At 36.9% G+C, this 18,210-nt stretch overlaps 2 protein-coding genes across 3 annotated transcripts in view; one reads left to right on the top strand and one right to left on the bottom strand.

Moving 5' to 3' along the window:
- LOC144644462 (acid-sensing ion channel 3-like) overlaps positions 1 to 18,210 on the bottom strand; it is a 176,890-nt gene that overhangs the window by 26,049 nt on the left and 132,631 nt on the right. The gene's annotated exons all lie outside the window — the stretch shown is intronic.
- LOC144644440 (USP6 N-terminal-like protein) lies at positions 11 to 17,534 on the top strand. 2 transcript variants are annotated; one of them, XM_078503925.1, is made up of 15 exons: positions 11 to 390; positions 3,447 to 3,514; positions 4,513 to 4,598; positions 5,479 to 5,512; positions 7,169 to 7,249; positions 7,950 to 8,054; positions 8,208 to 8,317; positions 9,227 to 9,275; positions 9,629 to 9,694; positions 9,926 to 9,980; positions 11,001 to 11,095; positions 11,616 to 11,681; positions 11,860 to 11,959; positions 12,278 to 13,065; positions 16,263 to 17,534. In XM_078503925.1, the coding sequence occupies exons 1-15, from the start codon at positions 387 to 389 to the stop codon at positions 16,398 to 16,400; spliced, it is 1,845 nt and encodes a 614-aa protein (XP_078360051.1). In that variant the 5' UTR covers positions 11 to 386; the 3' UTR covers positions 16,401 to 17,534. The 2 variants fall into 2 exon arrangements, with proteins under 2 accessions (XP_078360051.1, XP_078360052.1); XM_078503926.1 differs by lacking the exon at positions 16,263 to 17,534 and adding an exon at positions 13,794 to 14,866.

Below are 18,210 nucleotides of genomic sequence, written 5' to 3'. Positions count from 1 at the left end.
ATAAATCTAGCAGGATGCACTTGCAATGCAAATACATTGAAATTTATGGCGAACGAGGGGGAGGTTTCTCCTTGATTTCTCACTCGTAGGCGAGTTTGTTACCTTGAAAAATGCTCCATTTATCAAGAATGTTATCTCTACTAAGAATACCTTGTTCATAGCTTGTTATCAGACGTCTATTGTGGCGCATTTGTGAACAATTTCCGTGTGGCGTTTGATGTTTCTCTGGGCTGACGGTGTACAACTCCCTACTACGAACGGTATTATACAGGAAACTGGCTGAACTACCGATAAACAGGAACCTTATGAACTTAATTGTGTGCTTGGTCCCGCAACTACGCCAAATCGACATCTGTATAAAGTGAATTTAGCCATCGATCGACAAAATGAGTAAGTTCTTATCTGTCAGTTGTTCACTTATGTCGAGGCTAATACTTTTAAAAATGTCTTTTCCATGTTGATGTTGTCGTGTATACATGTCTTGTGATTTTAAGCGGAAGAAGCGTCGGGCACATTTTTGTATCTTGTAGCACGGCAGTATTTCAGTTTGACGATGTCAGCCTCTTGTCGTCGCAAAGTTCTTTTATCAAAGATCTTGATGAGTTGGCTAACGAACCAAATATAAGCTAAGCCGAGCCTTTGTTTTCTTCTGTCGAAAGGCGGCGTGATTGCTCAGGCCAAAAAACATGCCTGGAATTCTACTTCAAATATTATCGCTACTCTTTTGTTAATCCTTTAGTAGTGACAGCATATTCCATAAATCTGTCTAGCACAATTCAATTCATTTGCGATTCGGATCGTTTGCTCGATGAAATCATTGTAAACATGCATCTTACGTCTGCTAGTACTTGAAAACTCCTTCAAAAAATTATGCTAAATGTCCACGTGAATTCGAATCGAAACCTCTCAACTAGCCTTTTCTTAAATAATCAGACAATATTTCTATCCTTTCTGTCGTGTAGTTTTTGTCTCCGCAGATTAGCAAATATTTCTTGTCGCCTTTTAATTTGGTGAGAATGTTTACTCGACGCATTTTCGGTCCAATTTCTCGCAGTTGACTTTTTGACACCAACTTCGATATTTACATCCGAATATGACAAAATAGTGGCTCATAAAATATAAGTAGAATTTTATTTCAAAGAGCACTAGATTGAGCTTCTTTCGATTGAGCTTCTTTCTTCTTTTACAGCAGGCAAGTTAGAAAAAAAATATAAATTCCTCTTCATGAGATTTTTGGCGGCGGTGAAATTATCAAACAACTGATCACACAAATCTAATATTGTTTTAAGGCATTATCCTTTCAAGGAATTTCCTTTAACACGTAAGCTCAGAGGTTATCTGATTCTTCTTAAAGACACGCATTTTACATCATAGCTTAAATTAGTTGTTGGATAATGTGAAGAAAAATAATTATTTTACTACATTTAATTAACTAAATACAGCGAGTGGTTAACTTTCTAGAGAAGATCAGTTGATTTTCGATAATATTATTATTGACTTTGAAAATGAAATATTTCAGTGATTCTCATGCCTAGTTAAGGAACTTATCTCCATAATATAAAGTTTGTTTTTTAGATTCAATGCAATTTATTTGCAGACCTTGAAATCCTCTAACTGACAGCCCTTCCTCAAATAATAATTATTATCCACATTAACTACCAAAAGTATGTGTTAAAATTATCACTGCTTTAAGCTCTAACTATTCCCTGTCCCGGGTATTTCCTTGACATTTAGCACCCACGCTTGATTGAGTAGACTTCCTCAAATAGCCACCATAGTGTCCTCTGATGGCATTAAAAAAAAATCTGTCAGAGCGAATTTACAGTGTAGGGGTTTCAAAACGTTTTGAAGTAGGCATCAGCAACAGGAAGAGTAGGTGGCTGTGACAATGCCAAGCTTGTTTGTTGCAAGCTAATTGCTATGGCCAGAATAACTGGCGAGTGGCAATTCTTTTCTTCCTTAAATTTTGACATTAAACTGCACAAGTTTACTTCAGGGGGTTGCTAATTAAATTATCTGAAGGCTATAAAATATCATTATATCATTGTTACAAATGTACCTGCTAATTTATTCTATTTGCAAAAGCACCCTATGGTTGTTATTGTAAACTGTTAAAACTATATATTTGCAATTTAAGAGCATGCAGGTTATTAAATAATTATAATGAAGTATTTTACCGTAAACACCCGCAGATAAGCCCTCCAAGATGGAGGCGTTCGGGTTTCGTTGCTATCGTATCGATAAAAAGAGATTTTGGAGCCAACCGTTGGAGATAAACTTGTTGCATCAAGAGAGTTTTGTAATCATTTCGGCAAATTTGCCATCACAGTGCTAAATTAAACGGGGAAGAAACAGTAGGCCATGATCCGCATCTACCACGCGAATACTCGTTGTATTTTCTCGCTTGTGGTGTATCAATATTTATTCTGTTGAAAATATAGGCCATCGTCGACACTGCAAACAGCTTTTAGGGGCTATCAAACTTGCAAAAGCAATGACCAGTACTCCATTGTAGTTTTATGTGCTATTTATTTGCATACTTTTCCATAAAAGTGTCAATTCACGAAAATTTTCAGCACCTTTTTCAAATGTTCCCGCAGATAAGCCGCACCCCTGTTATTGAGCGAAGAATTGGGAAAAAAGGTGCGGCTTATCTGCGGGTTTTTACGGTAGTCCTTTTCGTAGCTGATTGGAGTTACGTGCAAATGCAGCAAATATTGCATGTGCAGCTTGTGGCATATGTTTACAATCATGTTAAGTACTCACTTTGACTGAAACAAGTTGAAGTTTAATGAATACGTATATTTACAGTGTATGTCATTTTCCCAATAAATGTATTAAAAAATTAATTTGTTATGACTTATTAGTGGTACATGTACAATGTACATGATGTACTTTGGTTAATTAAATTTGAAATGTCCACTTTTTGAAAGTACATGCGGCTTTGGAAGTAAAAAATACTTGTTCAGGTGTCGCACAAAAAAACCCCACATGTCCAGCAATGCTATTGGTACATGTATGCCACAATATTACAGCTCTACATTTTAGGTTTAGTGTTTACTTGAAGTACTTTTCTCCCACTGAGAACAAATTTTACTTCATGAATAAACACAAGATATGACATTTTTATATGTGAGGAGACATGTGATATCAGTTTAAAACATGTCAATGTTCACAGTATCTAGTGTTAGTGTCACTTTTTCTTGTTGAGGTTTAAAGACTGAACTGAACTTTGGAAATATCATTTTTTTTGCATGTGCATACATGTATGTGTATTAACAAATCTTGTTATTTTTTTTTGGAAAATCTTGGAAAATTAACTGACATTTGCATCATGGCAATCTTTGGAAATGTCTGTTGGAAAATTGTTGGAAAGTTTACATTGTAATTGTACCTATTTTTTTCCTAAGATCAGTTATTATGTCTTTTTCATTGTTGTTTGTCAGGCTTTTCCTCTGAGATAGATGAAGATTATGAGAAGACAAGACGAAATATTGTGTCAAAATATGACAGAGTAAGTGATTCTAAGATTTGTTGCAGCTTTATAACTACATTGCATCATATTAAGTTTTAAATTCAAAGGATTTGTTTGAGTAATGTATAGAACTTGACCCATCAGGAAGATCATGATTTCAAGAAAAAAACAGTTGGCTAATGCATGTAGCAGTCCTCGATAAAACAATGCCTTATATTTAGTTTTCCCTTTATAAATGGAATGCTAGTCAAGATCAGTGCAGGCTTCCTCCCCCCCCCCCCCCCCAACACCCTCCTCAACACAATGCAATTACCTTATTAACATACAGCCACAGTGGAGCAAACATACAGTGGCACATGATTGTTTTATTGCAATTTTATGCAAACTTCATGTAAATCTGCATGTTTTCTTGAACACAATGGGTACACGTTTTGTTTTATTAAAGATGATTTCCAGTCCGTACTGTGCAATCTCCGCCTGCTGTGTTTGTGAGTCTCACAAACAGAAGAATGTTTACTAGCAAAAATAAAAATTCCGGGACAAAACTTACCTTTTTCTTCATTATTAACGTCAGATATCCTTGCAAAACAATAATAACGAGTAAAAGAAGCTCGACGGTATTTCAAACGGACGTTTTAGCTCATCGTGAATTCTTGAACGAAACGATCTGTTATGGCAAACTAAAAAACTTCATGTACGCTATCACTGAAGTGTAACGTTTCAACGAATTCAAAACAAAAATGAAAACAAACCCTGAGTCTGCGCAGTACGGACTGGAAATCATTTTTTAATATGTTCTCATTTTTTTATTCATTAGCAATATTTCCCCTCCCCACCCCACTCAGCATTGGCTATCAATGCATGGCGAAGACCCTGCACAGTGTATAGTAAACAGTGTTAAATATTATATCCATGCAGTGTATTTGTTCATAAAGGTAGGAATGGTAGACAAATTGATGCTGTCCATGTTCAGGTCCCAAATAGAAATTATTGAATTTTTGACCAGGATGATTTCCTTTCAATTTGTATATTTCTAGGGATATGATGAAAATGCTGAAATAGACGACTGGGAGGATGCAAACTTTTTTGTGTACAAAGTAACTGATAGATATGGATTTCTTCAGTAAGTATCTTTCTAATCATTCAATTTTAATTTTCATAACTGACAAAACAATGGCAAGTGCAACCAACATGTACAGTGTACAGTACCTCCTGTGCCTCACCCCCTCCCCCCTCCCCTCCCCCCCCCCCCCCACATACAAACATACATCATCATGCAATGTACATGTGCGGTAATAAAAATGCAAGTAAAAAGACACAGCCAAAGAAAATCCAATAATCAATCAACATCACTGTCAACATTTCAGTTGTGGACATCCCTGTCATTAACAATGAAAGCTCATTCGTTTTATAAAAGGTTAAATTATATTAATTCCCATTTTCCTACCAAATTTGGGTAACTGGATGTCAAATTTAAGAAACAATAAGATTCCTGGTAGAATCCTAGATTGTGCTGGAGAGTTTTGTTAGCTACAGTAAACACCCGCGTGTAAGAACCTACAATTTTCTAAGTTTGGCAAAATACATGTTGGTTCTGTTAAAAATGTTCATAAAAATTTTCTATAACCCACATATAAGAACCTGCTGAAATTTGCTTGGCTAAACAGGTTCTTATATTTTGGGGTATTAAAATGGCAAATTTCTGCCAGCAGGTTCTTAAACCACTAGGTTTTTACACGCGGGTGTTTACTGCAGTAGTACACATATATTGTACACTATACTGTACTGTATGACCAGATTACATGTGCCTGTGGCATACATGTAATTCATTACCAGTTTCAATTTCATGTTGATTCTAATAGATAGTATTATTTAAAATTTACTTGATATTATACATGTATGTAATGTTCCTTATTATGTATGCATTTAGGTTGCATTTTTGCTATAGTTCTGTACATATGTATAACATTAACATGAAATTCTCATTTTCATATTATTTTCAGCAAAAACCAGCTCTCTGAAGGTCATGATGAAAAGGTACTTTACATCAATCGTAGCACTTCTTCTTGTTTTTACTCCATAACATTTGTCTGTAACATGTTGTGGGGCACATATAATATATTTTTGACTTACATGTACTAGGGTTGTTCTCTAGAAATAGTTCAACCTCAGTACACATAGATTTGTTCAGTTTACTGACTGTTACTGTGCATTAATTTTTAATGTTCAGGGATGTCGCTATTAAAGGGCTAGCCTGAATTTCAGACATCCCTCTGTGCTCGCCTGCTTGCCAGAAGGGACGTCTGAACACATTTGGGCCTAATGCCGTCCGGTGACGTCACTACCGGAAAACCTGGTAGTGATTTTGATTGGTTAATTTAAAAATTATTTGCATAATTATGTGAAATTATGACTGAATTTTACCGCGCGAGGATTGTAATTTGAAAACGTTTGGAAAGAGTTCGAAAGAGTTCACCTTCCCACAAATGAATTTATTAGTCATTTACCTTGAGTTTAATTTATTACTTTATTAGTTTATATACGGATGAAGAATAGTAATGGAAATCGGTAGGTTTTAAGTTGGCGGCATTCGTCGCTTCGACATGCAGTGTTTTGCCAAATTTAAGTATATGCCGGTATTCTTGTTTTGTCAACAAAGCCGCTCAACGCTTTTGTCCTGCAGCCTCGATGAGCCAGTGATTTCTGAACTCAGTGCCCACAGTCAAGTAGGATATTTTTGTATTGAATTCCGTTTCTTGATGCCTCTGTAACCGTCTAAATTGATTCACGAGTGTGTTGTATTTGTCTGCTGCGTAAAATTATATTTTGATCGCTAGATAAAGCAAATCAGTTCAGATTAAATCGGTTCCGTAAAAGAATATAGCATGCAGTCAATTAAAATCTCATTCATTTGTCTCAAGTTTTCAATAGTTTACTATTAAAACAATTTTATACCCTGTAATCCTTTATTGAAGCGATTTTTCTTTCACAGTTTCATGGCCTCGACAGAAACTTTTCCGCATGAATTAAAACCAAAGTGTAGTGACGTCACCGGACGGCATTAGGCCCAAATGTGTTCAGACGTCCCTTCTAGCAAGCAGGCGAGCACAGAGGGATGTCTGAAATTCAGGCTATTAAAGGGCCGGCTGCCGGCTAATTTAACCGGCTGAAATAGAACTTAAATCCAGCTGAAATTTCACATGAAAACAAAGGCTTGGGTAAACTTTTAGAGCTGCCAAGGCCACAAAAAGCCAGCTAGGCTTGTTGATTAGCCAGCTTTGTGTTTTCTTAGCTACATCCCTGAATGTTGTTTGGAGGTTGTACTTTTGCATAATGGAATAGGTTAAGTCTGCATACAAGCCTAGTGGCCTATCAGACCAGTGCTTATCCCGGTTTCCATAGCATGAAGCGACTAGGAGTATTTCTACTCCCCCCTGGATGGGATGCTTGTCCATCACAGGTTTACCCCCTGGCAGTAAATTTACTAGTAGCCATTTATACACCTGAGTGAAGAGAGGCACTATGAGAGCAAAGTGTCTTGCTCAAGAATTCAACACAGTGTCCCATCCAGGATTCAAACCCGGACTGCCTGATTCAGAGTCCAGCACACTAACCATTAGGCCACCACACCTTGTGCATTATGGAATATTTGTTGTATTTTTATGCATATTTCTTTGTTTTTGACTTGTACAGCTTCTGGCCCTAGAACGAGAGAGAATACAGAAATGGGTCAAGATGGTGAAGAGCTGGGATAAGTACATACGTGGTGAAAAGGTAAAAGAATTTGAAGTTAACCTTAAAAGGCAACATTGTGTTATCCTAAGCACTGCAGTGTTACATTGTACATACCGTAAACACCCGCAGATAAGCCGCACCCGCAGATAAGACTTAATACTTAATGACTTGTCCCAAGGGAAAGAGTTAGTTTTGTTTCTTGAGAATCGCAGTGTTTCCGAGGCAGGGCCAAGGGAAATATTGAGATTCAAGGGGAACAAATGTAACTACAAGTAGTTTCCCGAGAGACCAGTCAATAAGTGATTTGTTACATAGCAACAAAATTCTTCGTCCCAGTAATAGAAAAATGTATGAGAAAGTACCTCGATATAAAGAAACCTCATTATAGCAAACATATTTTGCCAGTCCCTTGGCCCTTTGTTATATCGAGGTTCCACTGTATATTGTTTGATGTCATGTGACCTCAAAGTAACCAATGAGAGTGCACATGGTTGGGGAAAAATTTCAGCTTCACATGTATAACGTGTATAACAATGTAGCTGAATAACAATAACAATGGCATTTTCTATGTAATCAAAAATGAGATTAAAGTCTGAGGTTGCTATTTTGAGCCCTGTGTTGAGAAGTACAATCATGTAGCTGTTTTTGTCAAACCACCCTGGTCCGTGCAATAACTATATTGGCACAAATAGCTTCTTTATATTGTAGGTAAATTTGTGTTAATAATATTTTCTTTTAGCTGAGAAGACGGATCTACAAAGGAATACCAAACTCTATGAGAGGTGAAACTTGGAAAAAACTTCTTGGTATTGATAAAATTCCAAACAGGAGCACAGTATATGAGGTAACTACACTAGTATGTTAGCTAAAATTATATCATAATGTTGCTACATTGTATCATTAATAATTATTAGTTAGTTGGAAATCCAACAAATGCCATTTTTTCCCTAAACACTATGCACACAGTACTAATCAGGCAATGATTTTTTTCTTCCAGTCTATGAAAAGGATTGCAAGAGTTCAGTCTCCAGACGTTCGGCAGATTGACTTGGATGTTAACAGAACATACAGAGATCATATCATGTTTAGAGATAGATATGGAATCAAGTAAGATCAATGTACATGTTGTATGTGCATGATGTGCAGTTTATGTTGACAGATAGGGTAAAAAATTGTTTGTTTGTTTTTGGTAATAATAATAATAATAATAATACTTTATTCAAACACACAAATGGTATTACACAAATTGTATCTGAAAAGGCGGACCATGAGGTCATCCCTATTTAGGTCCCCTAACTAAAATTACAATCTAAAATTTAAAAAAGCATTACAATCTAAAACATTACAATCTAAAAGTTAAAATCTAAAATATCTATAATATCTGGTACTGTGGCATATAATTAATGAATGTTCATCCACTTTTTAAGGTTTGATTTAAAAATATTTACATTAACATTTACATTTTTACATTTTTATTTACATTTTCTTTTAAAACAACTTACTGGTACAAGTAGTTTGCTTTTTAATTTGCTTCATTGTATAAGGCTAGTAGTGGCTTTATTAGTAACCTTGAGAGTAGACTATTGGGTATGGCAAAAGATTCATCATTTTAAAAGTGCTTGTTCCTGGCTAATGATCGTGATCTCAGGGCACTTACAATTTCTACAATACGGCATCTTATTTATTTTCACAAGGCTGCAAAATTATATTTACATGTGTACATGTAGAACATGTTGGTACGCTGTATTGTGATTGTTTATCTTAGTGTTGTGCATGCAAGTCTCTGCAAAGTGACTTTAGCTTGGCTGTCGGTGGGTATTCTTAGAAAAGACTCCTTCCTAATTGTGATGGACTAGCAACCCATCCAGCGGGAAGTAGAAATACTCCCAGTCGCTCCATGCTTCTGAAACTGGAATTAGTTCCATACTGATGGTCCACTAGGCTCAAATGCAGACTTCTTCAGTAAAGTTAAGTAAAAATCGTTTAAGTGCTTATTTTACCTTTTTATGTTTTTAGACAGCAAGCCCTGTTTCATGTTCTTGCAGCATACTCCATGTATAATGTGGTAAGTATTTATTGAGGCCTCAAAACAACTTTGGTAATTCATACATACATTCTTTATTCAAAATGCAAAAGTACCGGTAACAGGTAAAAACAAAAAGAAAAGAAAAAAAAGGCATCAAGAAAAGGAAGTTACGAGGTTAACCCTGTATAAAAACTCCCTAAAAAAATACAAAACATACATAATGTAATGCCCCTCCAAAAGAAAAAAAGAAACAGAACACCAACCCTGTAAGCCCACGTGGCAAATGTACATGCAGTCCTTACTGCTAATAAGTATCAATTTTCTTTTTGTGTTAAAAGGCTGCAGTTATCAGAAACAAATCACTTATATGTTTTTTGTTGTTTGTTTTGTAGGAGGTAGGATACTGTCAAGGCATGAGCGGAATAGCAGCACTGCTTTTAATGTATCTGAATGAAGAGGTGAGCTGTGTAGTTTTATTTCAATTATTTTGATTTGGCCAACAGAAAACGCCTTTGTAGTGTTTCGTAGCAGGTTTTTTTTAGCAAATTTATGTTTCAATCAAGTTTTCTGCTCATGAAAAGGAAAAACAAGACTCAGTTAAAATTTATTGTTTACTGTATGTATATTGTAGCACCAAATGTATGTGAATTTTAAGTTCGTTAATTGACTTCATTTGTTTTGTTTTGTAGGACGCCTTTTGGGCATTGTCTCAACTTCTTACTGACAAGAAGCATTTAATGCATGGTGGGTAATCATGTTTACAAACTGCAGAAGCCACTTTGATTTTGTAATATCATGCAGTTGTTGTGGTTCAATTTTACCTAATTTGGTATTTTCCTTTGTTCTGGTGTATGGTATTACATGGTAATGAATACAAAACAAAGGAATATACCAGACTGTACTAAAGGTAAAATTGACATGGTATTACATGGTAATGAATACAAAACAAAGGAATATACCAGACTGTACTAAAGGTAAAATTGACATGGTATTACATGGTAATGAATACAAAACAATGGAATATACCAGACTGTACTAAAGGTAAAATTGACATGGTATTACATGGTAATGAATACAAAACAAAGGAATATACCAGACTGTACTAAAGGTAAAATTGACATGGTATTACATGGTAATGAATACAAAACAATGGAATATACCAGACTGTACTAAAGGTAAAATTGACATGGTATTACATGGTAATGAATACAAAACAATGGAATATACCAGACTGTGCTAAAGGTAAAATTGAACCACAACATATACATGTATGTAAGAACCTTATCTTCACATTTTTATTTTGTGTCGTAAATATTATACTTACATATTACAGCCGTTTCTTTGTGGGGAGCAGGGATGGAGCAGTAGTGAGAGCGCTTGCCTCCCACCAAGGTGGTCCATGCTCAATTCCCTGACCGGGCATCATATGTGGGTTGAGTTTGTTGTTGGTTTATGTCCTCGCTCCAGGAGTTTTTCTCTGGGTTCTCCGGTTTTCCTCCCTCCTGAAGAACCATAATTTCCAAATTCCAATTCAACCTGGATAGAGGACTCACATGAAAACCAGCAAGAGCTAATGTGGCTTCTTCTATAAATATAGTAATTTATTTATTTATTTTTTTCTTTCCTCATTTCAAAACTAAAGCTATAAGCATGCGTGTGTGCTTTTAAAATTGCCACTTTGTTAAAAAAAGGAACATTAAACAAATAAGCAAGTGGTTGGTATTCAGTAATGATTTTGACATTAAATGCATTTGTTTGTTGAAGGTTTCTTTGTTCCTGGCTTTCCAAAGCTGCTTAGATTTCAAGAACACCATGACAAGATTTTAAAGAAACTGTTGTCAAGACTTTTTAAGAATTTGGTAAGTCCTTATTCGAAGCCTGCATCAGTTCAGTATACCGTATTTATTCGATTAAGCGCCCTGGGCGCTTATTAAATTTTTGAACCTTGAGAGTGGGCGCTTATTCGAAGTGGGCGCTTATTTGAGGCTGGGCGCTTATTAAATGTTCACGATTTTCAGCAAATAGTAAGTTTATTTTAGTAACAAAACAATAAATAATAACAAAAGGTGAAGATTACCAAAGCAGAATTTTAACTGTTCATTGAAAGTTTCTGTGAATTACTAAGAAAACTCGGTCTTGGGAGAAGTCTCTTAGTAGTACTTAGTCAATTTCAATAATCAATACTCCTCTTGTGCACTCCAGTTTTTTTGTGGGGTGGGGGGGGAGGGGGGTGGGCGCTTTTCGAGGCTGAGCGCTTATTAACTTTTCCTACCTTCAGGGTGGGCGCTTATTCGAGGTTGGGCGCTTAATCGAATAAATACGGTAATTGCTTTGCATTTTAACCAATATGAACATTCTTTTTTCTTTTATGATCTTCAGGAAAAAGAAGGTTGTCATTCTAGTCTTTACACTTTAAAGTGGTTTATGCAGTGCTTTCTGGATCGGGTATGTTGTTCTGCTACCTGGCATCTAGACTGATTCTTTGTAGTGTTAGTGTATTCTGTGTGTATTCTAAATTTTCTTCAAGACAGTATCCCATAGTTGAATATAATTGTTCTTCATCTTGTGATTGTCAAAGAAATCGAATGCTGATCAATGTTTGAAAAGTGCCGATGTTTTTTAGGTTCCGTTTACCTTGACGCTAAGATTGTGGGACATCTTCATGTTGGAAGGAGACAGACTGCTAACTGCCATGGCTTATAATATCATGAAAATGCACAGAAGTAAGTCAAACTTGATTGATTGATTGATTGATTGATTGATAACTTTAATTAGTCTCCCCTTTTTGCCGTCTGAAATTTATTGGCCGTCTAAAAACAACTATTGTGTACAGCGTAGTGCTTTAAAATTCACACTACTATTCTTGCACAAAGGCCAGAAGATAGATGACTGTATCTCTCTCTCTTGCATATAAATGAGCTTTGCTCCCATCCTTTCGCATAAGAGTTTCGACCCTGAGTACAACCGCCTAGAGGAACCTTTCTTTAAAAGTGACTGCGTCAAAATATAGTTTAACAATTTCATTATTTCGTTCATTGTAGAAATTTTCGTTAAGATGGGCCTTGAGGAAGTGGTGCAGTTCTTACAAGAAAAGATGCATGCATACCCGTACGATGATGATGAAGTCATAGACATGCTCCAGGCCACGATGTTTGAGTTAAAACGTTTGGGACTGGACACCCCGCCGGCGCCTTCCAAGGAGGAGTTCCCATCACTCCCACCTGGCGCATCAATCAAACGAGGCGTCTTCCAAACTGCGTCTGCGCGCGCAAGGAAAAACAAAGAGAAGGACAAAATTATCCGTGTGCCTATGGACAGACCACCTTCGCCTGCCTCGCCGGAAATTACACCGCTTCGTGGCGTTCCGACGAATTTGTCACATTCACCGCCATCTAACTTCAACCGGAGCGAGACATCGGTGTCGACATTTCCCGACACTCCGACAGATTACCAAAGCCAGGCTTCGGTGGCTACGATTATCGAAATCCAGCGGCACCCTCAAATTCCGGCAGGTTACCGAGGGGAAATAAATCACCAGCGTACAGCACACGACGACCCTCGGTGGTTAGACCATCGGAGGAGCGACGGGCACGAGGTGGAGGTGTTACGGTATAAACCTCCCGACGGACGAATGGTGTTTCATTCCGAGAGCGTCCTTCCGTCGCCTGATGGGGAGACGGACGCTAGTCTCCGAAGGCGAAGAGTAACCGACGGCGCGTACAACTCCGTGTCAACGTTTCGACCAATCAATGGAGACGTGGACGCGCTTGTGATGGCTTCCAAGCCTGGTGGATCGCCCATTTGGAGACATCAACCGAATGATCACCAGGTCACTTTAACTTTTGTTTAATATAAATGTACAGATAAAGAAAAAATGCATGGGCTGCTACCTCTTGGAACGAGTCACACAGTAGACTCACAAAACAATTAAGATGGTTTCCGCTGAGCGTTCGAGCAATGAGTGCAAAAAGTAATTACCAAAAAGCGGCTCATAGCACGGTTACTTTTTATATACTAATTGAAACATCTCATTGAAACTCTTTCGTCTAAGTGACCCCGGGATTAAATTCTAAATCATTTTCGAGAAAGTTTAAGTCAAACTTTGTAAAAACGCTTAAATCGCGCTTTTTTCTTTTGTTTTAAACTGACGTGAAACGTCCGTTTTAGCTGAAATATAGATAATTCCAAATGCATTTTTTTTTCTCGCGGGGTCAGCTTGAGTGCTTAAGTTTTGGTAAGTTTTTGTAAGCTATTCTCAAACTGCCACCATGCTATGAGATCTTTTTGGCAACTTTATTTCTGTCCTTTATTGCTCGGATGTTCGGCGGAAATCATCTTAATAACCCTTGGCCCTAAATTGAATAGGTACATGTACAAGTACACGAGTAAGGCACGGTCGACAAGAGGTAGTGGCTTTTAGACAAAGGTGAAAGGTCAGCTCTCTTGTGTCCATCGACTAAGAACAGACGGGAAATTACGGACCACCAAAATCCTAACTTGCATGCCGACAAGACAACATTTATCGCTATATCTTACACTCGCTTTAATTTTTTGTAGGAAACAGACTTACTAGCAGAAGAAACGAGGCTTTAACTTAAATTTTAAAAGTGTCTCGAACAGAAACGAGAAATGACAAGGTATTTTGAAATCGAATGTAGTGTTCTTGACTATGAACCTGGTTATGCGTAAAGATACGCAAAGATATGTTAAGATAAGGAAGTTTCTCGCGATATTGATTGAGATAGGTACAGTGTTGAGTACATCAAAAAGACAAGCCTGATTAAACAGACATTTAACCCGGAAAATTCCATACTGTATGTATGGAATGTCTTAAAAGTGCAGTAGAATCCCGTTTTCTCGAACCTCAAGGGGAAACGAAAATTAGTTCGAGAAAGTGGGAAGTTCGAGAAATCGGGGGTAAAATTAATGAGAAGTGCTATCAAAAGGAAACCAAAATTGGCTATAGAAATCGAGAGTTTCGAGAAACCAAGAATTTCGTGAAATCGAGATTCTACTGTATATCTGATTGGATGTGTTCCCTTTTGAATTTTTGCGTGCAAGTAGCAACCAAACAGAGCACTTACACGGATCATCAGTATGGCAATTTTCGCGTTGAATCCCAGACATTCTCGTTTTGTGGAAGAATTAAGAGCGCACAGAGGAGAGTCAGTTGGCTGCGTTCGGTCGCATTTCCAAGAGAAGCCGCCGCATGTTTCACTTTTGCCTAGTTTATGTAACAATTATTAAGATTGTAGATGGACGTTTTTAATCCACGCCTCGACATGGCGATATATTTTAAGGGAACGTTAAACGTTAATAAGTAAATAAACATTTTAGCCGTAAAGAATAACTGATTATATAATACTACTGATGCTCGCAGTCAATTTGAATAGCATCAGTTTAAGTTTTGCAAGGGTAAGAAATATATAATGAGTAATTAATAATGAATTGAATCTGAGTTAGCGGACAGTATGGCGTTTATTGTATATTATTTTACAGAGATCAGTTATTTTAGTTGCAATTGAGAATGAATCCAAGTCATGGACTGAAGCAGTATTCAGTGAATTTTAGAAATTTCAATAAATTGAAGAAGTGCCTGTTTAACAAGTACTCTTCGTGATCTTGTATAATTTATTTCGACCATTCGTTTGTTGACGTTTTCGTAATAGCTAAATGTACATGTAGGTAGCGAAATAACTTTGACTGTTTTATTTTAATTTGTCAAAATCAACCCTCTACCCACGCGCCATTTTATGGCTCCGAACGCGAGTTTAGAGCGCGGAAATAATCGTACTCTAGACAGGAATTGATCATTTGGATGTATATCCGCCAGAATTTTTCTTAGCTGTGTTTTACTTGAATTTGGTTAGAAGCAACACAGTCACGTTGCGTGATCTACTTGCGTGGCATCAATGCGCCTCTTTCGCTCGTCACGCACGCAGCACAGAAGGTTACAGAGTGTTTATGATTTAACAAGGAGAAGTTTTGTTTTATATTTTTAATTTTATGCAGTTAGTATTACTTGCTATACGTCTCATGACTGAGAATGAAAGTTCATTTTAGTAAAACAAAAACGTGCTTTTCAAACTCTATTTTAGGAGTGTCGATTAAAAAAATGACGGGTTGACAGTAAAAAAAAAAAAAAAACAGATAACTGCTAATCCAGCATCCACTTGATGTTATATTTCCACTTGTATAACAAACATGATTTTTGAGAACTCTAACATCTTCCTCTGATAACATAACAAAGCTAATAACTAATCTGGAAGTCCTTTGTGTGGAGCATGCTTCTGTTAATAACAATGTCTCATTATTTATGGTTTAACCGCGCTCTCTACTTTTCCTTGACAAACTTTCGTGCACGTCAAAACTTTAAAACCCAGAGTACTTCTTCGAAATGCCAGGATTGTCTCTTGTCGTTTTCTTGTAATTATTTCCAATGCATGTCACTTGCTGAGAAAATAATCACAGACCAGCAATTGAGAACCTCTTCTATATAGATTAAGCTCAGACTAACTGTTTTACAACACTATTGCACTTTTGGACTTGTTGAGTGTCTTGACAGACTACTGGACGCATGCTCAGTGGTATCTTTGCACGCCTAACCTCCCGTGGCCACCATAAACATTGGAATCACGCTAGGAGAGAAAGGCAAGTGAAACCTCTGTCACGCACTCTCGTTACTTTTGAACATTCGTTTTGTCACGCACGGTAGATCACGCTTTCAGTTTGTAATCTCTAACATTTTCTGTGAGGTCTCACTTGTTAACCTCTAATCTTGGCGCTTTAGTTCTTGATTGGTGGGTCGATTGGTTGGTTTTGATTTTGTTCAAAATTTTGCATTTGCTTTTCGAAAGTTTATACAAGTCAGAAGCCGGTAACGATACCTTGTATAAAGTTTAGACATGCTTATGCTTGATCATAATAAGCCATAACGCTTGTCATTTTCTAGGGATTGTGTACGTAGTAGAAATTTTTTTTGGTTCTTGTGTACATTCTCATGAATTCTTTTCTCTATCTCTGTAGAATCGCAATCGGAGGAGTCTGCGCAGTAGCCGCGCGGGGAGCCAGTCAAGTGTCACCAGTGGCAACAGTCAGTTCAGTTTGCAGAATGTCACGTGGGAAGCTTCTAAAACTAATCTGTATGGTATCACAGAACTCTGAGTTACTATTTACTACGTCAAGCTGGCCTTCTGTGCCCAAGGGCACGAAGAGAATTGAGTGTGGGTGACCCCATGCTGGTCGTGGGGCGTGAACAGTTTTTGAACTCTGAAATAGACAATATAACCCAAGTGGAGAACTGTCTTGTCAGATGAAAATTACAATGTTTGTTGTCGACCTTTGTCATTAGTGGATGTGAAAGCTGGACAGTCTGTGCAGTCGGGAAGATATGAATCGACGTTTTTCATGTTCTTTTTTAAATTCTAAATTCAGCGTTCCCCTGTCCTATTCCAATAAAAAGGCCCAGGTGCCACGCATTTTTTATTTACCCCCTGCATGTTGCGGCTGGCCGTTATATTGTAGTATGGTATTGTCACACTATTGCGGTTTTCAGTGATATGCGAACTTTGAAATTCAAAATCCAACTTACGATTGCGTTTTCGCTGCCGTCAATCATAATTAAGGCGACAGCCCACGACCATGAAAAAACCGAAGCAAACAAAATGGATCAAAATCTACCAATAACAACTGACAGACGTGACCTTTTGACCCGGTTGAAGTGAACTTCTGTTTCCCGATTGGCAGCATCAAAAAGCGTATACCGTTGGTTGATTTGAATTTCAGAGTTCGCATATCACTGAAAACCGCAATAAACTTGTCTAAATTATCTCCCTGGTACATTTCAGTATACGTTGTGCAAGGGTGTAGCTCCGTCACTTGTACTGCGAAAGAAACCAGACTGCTTCCTTCTTCTGAACAAACGGTTCAGGCAATAAAATTGACCATGAGGTCTTAAATAACAACTGGCTTGAAATTAAGGCCACAAGGAATAGGAACCTTTGTGTATCTTCAACTGAAAAACAGTCTGATATAAGGTGTACGTTTTGCCCCGAATTTTCAGTCTCGTTGTCTCAAAAATCTTGAAGGTTACAAGTAAGTCTAATATGGAAGTTAATTTATTATAACAAAAATCTTCAAATCAGACTTTTTAATCCCAACCAAAATATATTTCAAAGTAATACTCGACACACGACAATGCTTTATTAATAGATTTTTTTTTAATTTTTTAAGATGGTATTATTGTTGAATTTTAATAAAATAAAAGCGAGTTAAAAAAATAGAAAATTTCTGCGCCACTTACCATTAGATCTTCCTCAAATCTTTATTTTCTTCATTTTATTTAAAATCCACTTATCCTCCACCCCACCTTAGCCTTTCTCGTACATGTACTTCATAAAAAAATAAAAGAACTTAAATGTTTTTAGAACTTTCCATCGGGTACGTGATGGTATATTTGTTATACATGAGGCGTCGGAGAGATAGAATTATTTTATTTAACCCGAAAAAAATAAATAAAAGTTTGTGGAAATAAAGAAAAAAAAAAAAAAAAAAAAATGAAATTTGTGTATAATAATATCTAAAAGTGTAATAAATATTTCACGGGTTAACTGAAATCACTCTATATATTTACATCTGATCAACTGTGGTATTGTTCGTCTCACGATAGCAATTTATGAACGGAAAAAATAAGGAAGTTCCTTTAATCGCCTATTTCAGGCTCAAAAAGTTGCAGAGTTTTAAGACTAAAAGCTGGAAGTTATTCCTTAACAGCTGTTGCTGTGGTATCCATTGCCTGTGGAAAAAGAGAGCGAGTAGTCATTTCAGCTTCACTACGCAGTAGACGACATGTACAAAACCATTAGGTTTATTTTGGAGGTTTCGGCCGAGCACCGGGACTATAACAATACGTTATACTACAACCTATTATTACATCCATATTATATAACGTTAACAGAGCTGAGCGACAGTTTAT

This window comes from Oculina patagonica, chromosome 2, assembly GCF_052425735.1.
Source record: "Oculina patagonica isolate OP01 chromosome 2, crgOcupat, whole genome shotgun sequence".
NCBI classification, from domain to species: domain Eukaryota; kingdom Metazoa; phylum Cnidaria; class Anthozoa; order Scleractinia; family Oculinidae; genus Oculina; species Oculina patagonica.
Note: the sequence above shows the minus strand (reverse complement) of the source record. Positions and strands in the feature narration are given on the sequence as shown.

What these genes read in the sequence shown, in the direction of transcription:
- LOC144644440 (XM_078503925.1), top strand. An exon ending in AGAGATAGATATGGAATCAA is followed by an intron (nt 8,318 to 9,226) that starts GTAAGATCAATG and finishes TTATGTTTTTAG; the next exon opens with ACAGCAAGCCCTGTTTCATG. An exon ending in TGCAGTGCTTTCTGGATCGG is followed by an intron (nt 11,682 to 11,859) that starts GTATGTTGTTCT and finishes GATGTTTTTTAG; the next exon opens with GTTCCGTTTACCTTGACGCT.